This window comes from Adiantum capillus-veneris, chromosome 25, assembly GCF_014529385.1.
Source record: "Adiantum capillus-veneris isolate H3 chromosome 25, ASM1452938v2, whole genome shotgun sequence".
Taxonomy (NCBI): domain Eukaryota; kingdom Viridiplantae; phylum Streptophyta; class Polypodiopsida; order Polypodiales; family Pteridaceae; genus Adiantum; species Adiantum capillus-veneris.
The window spans coordinates 26,825,264-26,836,190 of NC_140955.1; the positions used below are offsets into that span (position 1 = coordinate 26,825,264).

General features: G+C 41.6%; 1 protein-coding gene across 4 annotated transcripts; it reads left to right on the top strand.

Moving 5' to 3' along the window:
* The first annotated feature begins 6,460 nt into the window (after window positions 1-6,460).
* Window positions 6,461-9,488, top strand: LOC147424608 (uncharacterized). Of its 4 annotated transcripts, none has more exons than XM_086500329.1 (4): window positions 6,667-6,720; window positions 6,814-6,880; window positions 7,073-8,359; window positions 8,719-9,488. In XM_086500329.1, exons 3-4 carry the CDS (start codon window positions 7,079-7,081, stop codon window positions 9,322-9,324), a joined length of 1,887 nt encoding a protein of 628 aa, XP_086356455.1. In that variant the 5' UTR covers window positions 6,667-6,720; window positions 6,814-6,880; window positions 7,073-7,078; the 3' UTR covers window positions 9,325-9,488. The 4 variants fall into 4 exon arrangements, with proteins under 4 accessions (XP_086356452.1, XP_086356453.1, XP_086356455.1 ...); XM_086500328.1 differs by having other exon boundaries at window positions 6,699-6,720; window positions 6,814-6,930; XM_086500326.1 differs by lacking the exon at window positions 6,814-6,880 and having other exon boundaries at window positions 6,461-6,720; window positions 7,090-8,359.
* Window positions 9,489-10,927: the final 1,439 nt, after the last annotated feature.

Genomic DNA, 10,927 nt, shown 5'->3' on the forward strand with positions numbered 1-10,927 from the left:
AATGGCGAAGCTTGAAGCTCTCTCCCTACAAATCCATCCACAAATATGTAGATAAGTTTTACATCTCAAAGACACTGTCTTCAAAAAGATGGATTTTGGAGAGCAAAAACAACAATTTTGTGCGGGCTTAACTGAAGATATGGCGGAGTATGTCAACTCCCAAAGGCCACGCACCATATTTGCGGTCATACACCATACCATGGTGGCTTCACGAATCAATTTCCAAACATGGGCTAAGAGAAATCTTAAGCCCATGGAACAAGGGTTCCAATGAGCCTAAGGGGAAGGACAATTCCAATAATAACAAAGCTAAGGAGAAGGGAGTTTACAAAGGCAAAAACAAACTCTCTCCTAAAGAGCTTGAGTGTTATCATAAAGATAACCGTTGTTTCAAATGCGGCGAGCAAGGGCATGTGTACCGAGCTTACCACCAAAAGAACACCCGCCATGAGCCTCCTAGAGCTACCTTGGTCGAAATCCAAGAAGAGGAAGCTCACCACAAAGGATCTCCTCTATGCCATGCTTGGGGAAAGGTAAGAGAACATGATGCTTTTATTCTCTTTGACCCTGGTTCTACTCATAATTACATATCCACAAAGTTGGCCACCAAGCTAGGCATCCAAGCCTTTGAGATGGGAGATCCTACCCGCTGATGGTGCTTTCTAGGGGCAAGGAGCTTCAGTCACTCCCTTAATTGGGAAATTGAGGCTCCATGTCCAAAGCTATGTGGACAAAGAGGACTTCTTTATCTCTCCTCTCAAGCATGAGGATGTAATCCTAGGGGCACCATGGTTTGATCGCATGGCTGCCAATGTTAAATTCCCCAAAAGGAAAATCTACTTTAGGTTCGGGGAAAAAGATATGTACATAGACACCAAAGAGTTCAGTAAATATGGGAATATGGATGATAGTAGACAGGTTCAGTAAACAAGCTCATTTTATACTTGTCAAAAAGACTATGAAAGCCCATCAAATGGCAACCCTCTTCATTTCACAAATCTTCAAGTACCATGGCTTGCCGATGTCCATAATGTCGGATAGAGATCTTAGAACGACCAGTAATTTTTGGAAGGGTCTCTTTGAGAATTTAGGGACAAGGCTAAACTTCTCTTCGACCTATCACTTGCAAACGGATGGCCAAAGTGAAATAGCTAACCTAACAATTCTTGATCTACTAAAAGCCTACGTAACGGAAGTAGATCAAAGGTCCCAATGGGAGAAGTACTTACCCTTAGTGGAGTATGCCCACAGTAACACTGTACGTACTTCCACGGGAAAAGCACCTTTTGAGGTAGTTGAGAGAAGATCCAAAAGTCCCCTGCTACTTAAAGTACACGAGAAGATCTTCGCTGCAGATGAGTATAGTTGAGAGAAGATCCAAAAAGTCCCCTGCTACTTAAAGTACACGAGAAGATCTTTGCTGCAGATGAGTATAGCCGAGACCTACAAGAATCTTTCCAAAAGTTTAAGGATGCTATCTCTATCTCGCAACAAAGGCAAAAGGCTGCTGTTTGATAAGTACAGAAGAGCCCAAGCCTTTAAAAAAACGATTGGGTCTTGCTAAAATTTCCCAAGGCTCGATTAAGGCACACGACGGGCAAGAATCCTACGAGACACCAAAAATTACTATGTTAAGTTAGCAAAAAGGTACTATGGTCCCTTCCAGATTCTTAGACCAATCAATGAGATGGCCTGTCAACTCAAGTTGCCAATCATTGTGTGTGAGCCTACTAAAGCCTTCCAAGGAGAGCCACCTCAAGAACCAAATATTGAAGACCCACCGGAGATCGAGGACCAAGAAGAGGTGCTACAACCCTAGTCCATTCTCCGACATGAAGACAAGGTATTAAGCGGCGGTAAGACTATCCGACCTTATCTTATTAAGTTTAAGAATTAATCTTTTGAAGATGCTAGATGGATGCAAGGCATATAATTAAAGGATAACCTAAACCTTGTTAATGCTTACAATGCTTCCCTAGAGTAATGAAATGTACAAATGTTTAAAATGAACAAAGTTTTTGTCTTATAAGACTCTCTTTTTCTTTATTGTGCACAAATGTTTAGTATGCATGCTTAGAATCAAGTTTGCAGAGACGACTTCTTCCAAACACCAAGTAGAGCTTGTCACTCTACTATGGAAGATTGACAGGACTAATGCGCAAACATGCTTGCGGCAGCCTTAGGCTCTCAAGCGCCAAATGGATTAGTCATCCATTCTGGAATGATGTCGTAGGGTAAGATAGGGATCCTCTACCCGCTAGAAAAAGGACTAATCAATACGCTTTATCTTCTCTACCCCATAGTCGAGGACGACTATGATTTCAAGAGAGAGGTAATACATAATAACTAATATCTAATTCTCCTAATTGATTTTCTCATGTTAAACTGATCATTTAATATGGGGAAGTACCAGGGGAGAAAAAGCTAGAATATTGGTTAAGCTGGCAGACCGGCCACAATAGGGATCCAAAGGAGGGCAAATAGGGATCCAAAGGGGGGGCCATTTGCAAAAGAGCAATGTGCAACAATGCGCTTCAAAGACCCTAAGGTTCAGCCCATTAAGACTTCCAAAATGCTAAGGTTCCAAAATTCAAAGGTTGTGTCCAATGGTCAAACCTTAGGGAAATTGGATGCTTGGTAAGTGTACATAAAAGTCTTAAGACTCCTACATAGGAGGGGGCGAGCCCTTTTAGTAGGGGATGAGAGAGAAACACACACACACACACACACACTCATGCAAGCCCCTTTACACAAAGGGCATAGTGGACACATGTCATCTCCCTAGCCCAATTGCCCACAAGGTGCGTTCAAATCCTATTGGATGGCCATAGAGGTGGACCAATGAAAATTAGGCTGGAGTAAATCTAGTTTAATTCATTTAAAAACACTTAATAAAAGAACCAATAAGAATAAAGCTCTCTAGAAGACTATTGGCCAGTCTCCCAAGGGGTACAATGTGAGCATTCAGCAGCCCAATGGCTTGCCTGATTCCTATTGGCCACGAGACTAAGGGGTCCAATGAGAGTTTAATTGCATTAATTAATTACGTAAAGCTCACAAAAGGGGAAAGGGGACACATGTCACAAGGCTATCACTTATGCTTCTTAATTATCATTGGCTAGGCTTTGCAAGGTCCAATGGGGTGTCATCATGAGTAAAAAGCATGAGGGGTCGACCAAGAGAGAGAGGGGGCTGATTTTTGTCAAGGCATTATCACACACACACACACACACAATCTCATGTGTGAAGCAAAGAAGACTCTCTCTCTTCTCAAGCTTTAATGGAAAGCTCATCACCTACGCCAAGCTTGTGAGAAGGGAGGCCTACACCAACAACTCTTGGCTTTGTGATGCAAATCCAACCAAGAGCCAAGCTCCAATGCATGCTCATCTCCTCTACCATGCTAATTACTAAGCTATGCTGAGCTATTATGAGTGATTATGTGAGGAGATATATTTCTTTCTCATAAGACTACTCCTTCTTCCTCTCAATCTACTCTCATACCCCGCTAGCTCTCACCATCTTCGAAGGTGTGTGAGATCTTGGGTCTGAGACCGTGAGGGAATTGATGTTGTGTTTTATAAGTGTGTGCATGGTGCTTGAAGCTTCCATCTTCATTGCACCAACAAGATATTGAAGGAACACAAAGTATTGTATTGTAAAATGTCTCCCTTGATGGGGGAAACCTATAATACAAAGCCTTTTGGAGGGGGACCGCCAGCTCCATGTAAATCCTGTCCTCAATTGTTGTCAATAGCTTAATTTCTCTCTCTTTTGAAGTATTGTTCATGCCTATCTAACTAGGTGTTATGCTTTTTGTTGCTCTCTCTATCCAATCACTCTTGCTATGCTCATTAGGAATCTATTCTGATGAAATGCTCACTATGTCTATGCTATTTTCCGCTACACACAAGCTACTAGGCCATTAAATGTTACAATGCTATACTCCACTCAACCATACTCCTCTTATAGGCCTATCCTATGTTTAGGAGACCCATGAACTGCTCATGCTTAGCCAATGGTGCCCTCCTAGTTCTACCCTTGTCTTGACAGGCCCAAAGGGAAAATAATCGATACAAAGGAAACTCTCAAACAAAAAATTTAGCATCACTTGATAATAATCGGTTCACTAGATTTTCCATATATTTACAAAATTCAAAATCAAGCAAGAGTGAAAGACTAGGAGACTCGATCATGTACTTCAATCCAAATGCAAAGAAAAAGATTCGATCAAATACTAGAATCATATCCAATCCCAACATTACATTAAAATATTACCCATAATAAATACGCCTTTGATATGTGATTAGCATTATCATGTGGAGGGGATAGTTGAGCTTTGTAATGGTTAAGTACTTTGTTATCTTCTTGATAAATTATTGGTTAAATAATTGTGACACTTATATTTTTGTACATTGGAATTCAAGAAGTTGAGAAGGTGGATGTAGAGTTGATTACTTCAATTCGATAGTCAATCCATATGGCTTAGTGTTCATTAGTTATTTTATTTTCATTCAACAAGATAGTCATCTTGGCTCATTTTGTACATACTAGGTTGGAGAATCTTTCAATAAGTGGAAACCATCTCTTATGGTTGGCCATGCAACTTTACGTAATTTCTGGCACTATACTAATGTTTCGATAAGTATCAAATCCCCAAGATGTCGAGTGTGCCATGCACTTGGGGGCTAAACTTAGGCCAATAGTTGTGTGATTCTCGTATCTCCTACTCTAACCTATTCTCTATGTATGCAATCTCATCATCATCTCCTTCTCTTACACCTCTTATACTCTCTTACACTTCCATGTCTACATCTACATGTGTGTGTAGCAAGAAGATGTCACGATCTTGACTGTTATACCTTTGAGAGAGAGAGAGAGAGAGAGAGAGATGATGAGAGGTGTGAGGAGCATGTGTGCATTTTAAGCTTAGAGGAGGTTTTTGGCTTCCCTTTTGATAGCATGGTAAACCCGTGTTGAATAGGAGAGATAACTTCTCTTTGACCATTGATAACTTGAGAGCATTACTCTTAGCCAAAACAGTGTACAACAGAGTCAACATAGAAATAAATATCCAATCTTTCATTTGCATGCAAGCAAGCAAGCAACTTAGGAACCAACTTAATAGAGGCCTTTCTTAGCAAAAGACTCTTTACAAAGCCTAAGACGCAACAAATCCAACATCTCAACCACAATAGATTCCAAATTTGTTTGAAAATCCAAAAACAAACCAATGGTCAATCCATCTCTAGCGTGGATCCTTTTTTTCTAAACTATTTATCATCAACATGTCTTCAAAATGATCAATAGCCTAAGTTCTTTCTTGGTAGAGTTCGATGCTAGAAGAGGCTTAATGGGAGTATATAAACAAAGTAGTCTTATGAGGGGCGAAAGATGGCCATCTACCTTTGACAATTTTCACATCCATGCAAGTAGTCAAATTAGAATTAAATTGAGGTGCATTAATCAAATCCAACATCCAATTACATGTAGAGCGAGGAAAATCCACAAATAGGAGTGACTGTAGGCTCAACATGTGGAGAAGAAGCCCTAGCAACTTTAAATTATTAGTTGTTTCAAGAAAAAAATCAAAACTTATTGCAATGTGAACAAGCTACAAAAGCAAGTTCCATATAATAAATGGAAATCAAACCCTACAGAAGACAAGGAGGAAATTTGGATGCACTTAGTATCAAACGCTTCTCCCCAACTATAATTAATTGGGAAAGAAAATACTTGAGCCAAATACGGCACCAAATCTTTAATGGATGACCATAACCAAGAGGGAAGACCAAAAAATTATAGCCAAACACGATTTTGATAACAAAGAGCTAGATCTCGGAAACTGCATTTTAAAGATGTAGACAAACCAAACCTCTGGAGTAACTAGAGGAGCCTTTAAAAGTAATCCAGACATCGAATTGTTATGCACAAAGACAACAAGGTAGACATATTTAGGTAGATACTATGTAGTATGAACGGTAAAAAAACTAAGCTTATTTCGACTCTACCAAGTAGAACAATCCGATTTTGAGGGTATTTTTCCATGAAGCCCAAAACCAATGAGGAAGCGACAAACAATCAAATGGGACTTCACAATCATATTAGTGTTTACAAAGACTCTTATCATGTCAGCATTTGAAGAAGCCTCTTGAAGAAAACAACCACAAGAATGCCACAAATTGTTGTCAATTGCACTGTATCAAGCATAACATCCAACAAATGAGCCTGAAGCCTTGAGATACACGATTTTGATGGCGAGACTTTCCCATCTAAGCTATGCTTCATAGTGGGAGGTACCATCTCCACAAAGAAGCAGATATGCCAGTAAGGGCGTTCTAGACATGTTGCAAATTAGCAAGCAACTCACGCCAACTCTGTTCACCGTGTGCCTCTCTTCTATCCTCAGTTCCCATGGATTTGATAATTGATTCATCGAGAAAAAAGCCCACTCTCTCGGAAAGGATGAAATCAAATGCGGGTGGCCGGTTTGGGTTCATACCTACTGTGTTTTGCTCAAAGAACAAAATCGCAGATCAAATGCGCAGCTCGCAGGTTTTCCACATCCAAGCTCGCATTTCATTCGAACCCGTATGCTTCTCTTCAAAACCTCGAACTAGGCGCTCCAGATCTGTGCACTGCCACAACTAAGCTAATTAAGCTCACTACTAGTACGCCCGCCCATCGCTGCGCGACGGAGTTTCATTTCCTGACTCAAAGGTTGGCACCCATTTTGCTCTTTGCACCTCTGTTCGCCATCTGTTGTATGTTTAACTTTGATTCCTCTAAATGGAGAGAGAAATGGGGGTGTAGGGTTCTTCTCGTAAGGCCTGCAGCACGCATATGGGAAAAAACCATGGCCAATTGTATTGTCGATAAGGTCAGCAGCTGAGAAAGCTGCCTCTTTTAAGCTGGGAAACCTAAGAAACGGTTTGGTTTTTCGACAAATTGAGATTTTTCTGCATGCAATTTGCAATCACTCAATGAAACCAGCAATTAGTTTTTTGTTTTCTTTTCTGAGGAGCAAATAGCAGTTGAAAGTGATCGCTTTGTCTGGTCTTTTCTGATGCAGTGAATTATGATGTCTAGCTCAAGAATAACAGGTCTTCATGCCAGTCCAGCCTACCAGATTGCTTTGGAGGATTTGGGCAAGCTCTTGCAGAACACAGGACGCTCTGCAGAGGACATACTAAGCAGGTACACTGCATTAAATGCGAAAAATTCCAGACCTGAGGTCCTGGATGTGAGGACCTCTTTGTCCATGGGAATTGCTCCTGCTATTAACAAGAACCAACAGGATGGCCAGACTAACATTTTCTATAAAGGTAATGCATCATTAAGCAATCTTGGACCTACCCAATATCAGGCATCTGCTAGCAACATCGCACAGCATCTTGATGTGCAACATTGGTACTCTCAGATGCACTCTGGTCTCACGGGCCGCGAGAAGTCTTCTGATGCTCTTGCTTCCAGTGACAAGGGTGCTTTTTCAAGTGAGGATGCCTTGAGGGAACTACTTGAAGAAATCAAGAAGACCGTCTGTGACTGGTCATTCAAACATAAGACTATCGCGCAAGACATGCCCTCAAGAAGCGCAACACATGAAGGGGTTTCAGCCTCTTCTGGCCTTTGCCTACCAAATGGTGCACCTTGTCCAATGGGCTCTGAGAGAGAACAGAGCCCTGTTATGTGCACGAGGTCCTTAGGAGGCAACATATCAGGAGTGGAAGGACCTCTAGTGCATCAAACCCAACAAGAAGAGAAGAAACAATGGGATGTACAGCCAAAGCCAAATGAAGGAGGTAAGAGAGGGGAGATTGTGCAACAATATCAAGAGGAAGATAACAGAGGCAGGCTTCTCCTCCAGCGGGACAAGGAGGTTGGCCACCTTAGTGGTGACACAGAGATGGAAAAGTCTGTGCATTTGGACAAAGTGGTGGATGGCATTGTGCGTCAGCTGCAGAGTGATGAGCAACCGACAACAGTTCTTTCTCAAGACCTTGCAGGTGGAGATCCAGCAGCGTGTTCGTCTCCACAGGGGAGCAATCCCCAAGTTGACTCTTTATCAACAGATGTCCATGTAGCCTCTACAGCAGCAAATACCACCAGTACCCCTTTGTCAAAGGACAATGAATGTGCTGCTGAGAGTTTGCTTGCACCCACGAACACAGATCAAACAGAGGTCAAACTGCCCATCACCAAGTGGACACCGCCTGCAAATGCTGCGAAGACAGCAAATAAGAGCCTGTCTTTTCCTCGGGCAGTAGAAGTAATCACTTCACCTGATTGGCTTCCTGAGGGCTGGGTTACAGAGCTGAAGACTCGAGGCAGTGGTAACAGTGCTGGTTCTAAAGACAAGGCAAGTATATGTCCTGTGGTTTTTTCAACACAAATTAGTGTTTGGTATTCATGGAATACGGTGAAATGACTTGAGTTCAGCATAAGTTTTAGCTAGACCACTGTTGCTACAATGCTTTTGGAATCTCGTATGGGAAGTTTGTGGCACTGCGCTGTTGCTGGCAGTCACCATCTTACATGACCACTTTCCTGCTTTTTTACCAAATTCCATATGAGCTATTTGGTTCTTTTATGTGTGTGGGGCCTGGGCATTCCTTAGTGGATAACCCTACGTTGCTAGAGTTGAATTGCATTATGTATCACAACAAGTACAATCAATCAAGTATAACAGCTGAAACTTACCTCTGGTTGCTTTTGTAGTACTATGTTGATCCAATTTCGCACCGCAGATTTCGGTCAAGGAAAGAAGTTATTGCGTATTTAGAGCGTGGCAAGTCAAAGTTAAATGATGATGGTCCTGAAACAAGCCCAGTTAAGAAGTTTCCCACACCGGATCTTTTGCCTGCTCCCCCCAATAAATCGAATAAGAAAGCAGAGCCGAAAGAAAGTGGTACTCCAATGGCATCTGCTATGGCCGCTCCAATGGTCCCTCCAATTGCTTCCCCTGGGATGCTTGGCAATGTATTTATGCCACCATTTAGGACAGGGCAACCTTCAGAATGGCTTGTTTATGAAAGCATGGCTAGCTTACCATTTCCAATGTTCGATCCCTTCTATTACAAAGATTTCAATTCAAGCAAATCAAGCAGTGGAAAAGGTTCACATGCACCCACAAGGCCCTGGTTTTTTACAGGCCCAGAAGCCTCCTGGAATCCTTTCATGGATCGGTCGAGTTTAGGCAAGTCGGGAGATAAGAGCAGAGACTATCAGAGCTATTTTTCAATGCCTTCCTATCCTTCCGAGGTAGGATCGAAGCAATCTGGTGGTGTCAAGAAATCCACAAAACGAAAATCTACAGGCTTATAGCTGTAGCTTTTGTATATGGTGACCCATCTTATCTGTTGGCTCATTAAAACCGCAAACAAAGGTATTGTTGGCTCCCTACCTTGATTGGAATATGCATGTAAGGTGTTTTGTCAAGGAAACTACATGCACCTTCTTTTTTAGTGAATGAAATGATCCTTTGTTCACCTTTAGTCTTTTGATGTTTATGAGATATATCTTGAACACCCATAATTAAAGGGGCTGTAAAGCATTTGACCTTATTACAATGGTGGTACCAACCATATAACTGCACAGGCATTGCTGTACTGACCACTCATTGGACTCGGACGCCTTTTACCCATATCATCTTACCGTTGAGGTAAGCTCTACAATCTATGTAGCTCCTTGTAATGAGTTTCTTTTTGGGTAGCGGGTCTCGACTTCCTGAGCGTTTTTCCAGATGGGATTTCTTTTATGTCTCACGATTAATTGGTTGGTCTTCTTTTGTGAGCTAATGCAAATTGTTCTAAGATTCCTCTGATATCTAACCTCCGGTAACTAATGGACAGTATTTCATGCTAGGAAATGTGCAGTGTATTTTCATCACTAGTGGAGATAATGATAATCTTTGCTGATACAAGGTGGCTTATGACCTTAGTGAATTGGAATTGGTGTAAGAGGTGCTGGGTGGGGACCAGATGAGTGTTATAGCTATTTGTTGGCAAAGACATTGATAAATAGTTTCCATCAAATCATAACAGCTCTGACTCTTCTGCCAACCTATAAAGGTGGATAGAGGAATACTGAGAACTGAGATGTGTACAGGGATAAGGAACTAGCAAGGAGGTTGAGTTGGAACTTGAGGATAGTAGTTTGGATCATGATTTCTGAAATGCACTTTGTATGCATAATCAACAGGGCCCTAAGCTTGTCTGTTGAACCTTTTTGTGGGCTCCTGTTGGTTAGAGTGTTCTTTTTCTTTTTCTAGTTATCTCAAAGCATAATTGGAGTTGAACTTGAAATGTTGGAACAAGCAGGATGGGTAAGAGGGAATGAACCCTACAAGAGCCAGTGGCCTTGATATGTTACAACCATGGTGTTACTGCAAGCTTGTCTTGGTTCCAATGTCCAACGAGGCTTATCCCCTGGGTGTCCTTTATGACTCTAGACTCTGTTAATAAAGGCAGAGTAACCCTAAGGAAACAAAGCCTTGACTCGTCTCAAAACAAAGCACGCGTGTGAAGGCCATAATCATGGCCGAATTGAAGGCACCAAAAGATGAAAGTCAAACCTCCCTTTTAAAAATAATCCAGCCTCTAGCATGAAACATAGCAATTCAATGACATCACAGGATGTATGATTGCATGCAAGTATGCCATGTAAATGGTTCTACAGTTGCATCTTATTTGCGGCATCGAGAAGGCTTGCTATGATTTTATAGGGAAGCATAAAATGTTAGCTTTCTTTTCAACGATGTCGTATTATTTACAGCAATGTGGGCAGTACCATATTTGACTAGAACATACTTATCGAAGATTGGCAGTCGACACTTGACATGCATAGGGGAATCAAGCTTTCTATCTGATCCAATTCTTGCCTATCCTATTATTTGTGGTATCGCCTTGATGGTTAACCACCGATGCTA

Bases quoted from the DNA above. Each gene is read 5' to 3' on its own strand.
- LOC147424608 (XM_086500326.1), top strand. From the start codon at position 6,476: ATGCGGGTGGCCGGTTTGGGTTCATACCTACTGTGTTTTGCTCAAAGA. The intron at 6,721-7,089 runs GTTGGCACCCAT...TATGATGTCTAG, and splicing joins TTTCATTTCCTGACTCAAAG to CTCAAGAATAACAGGTCTTC. The intron at 8,360-8,718 runs GCAAGTATATGT...TTGCTTTTGTAG, and splicing joins GTGCTGGTTCTAAAGACAAG to TACTATGTTGATCCAATTTC.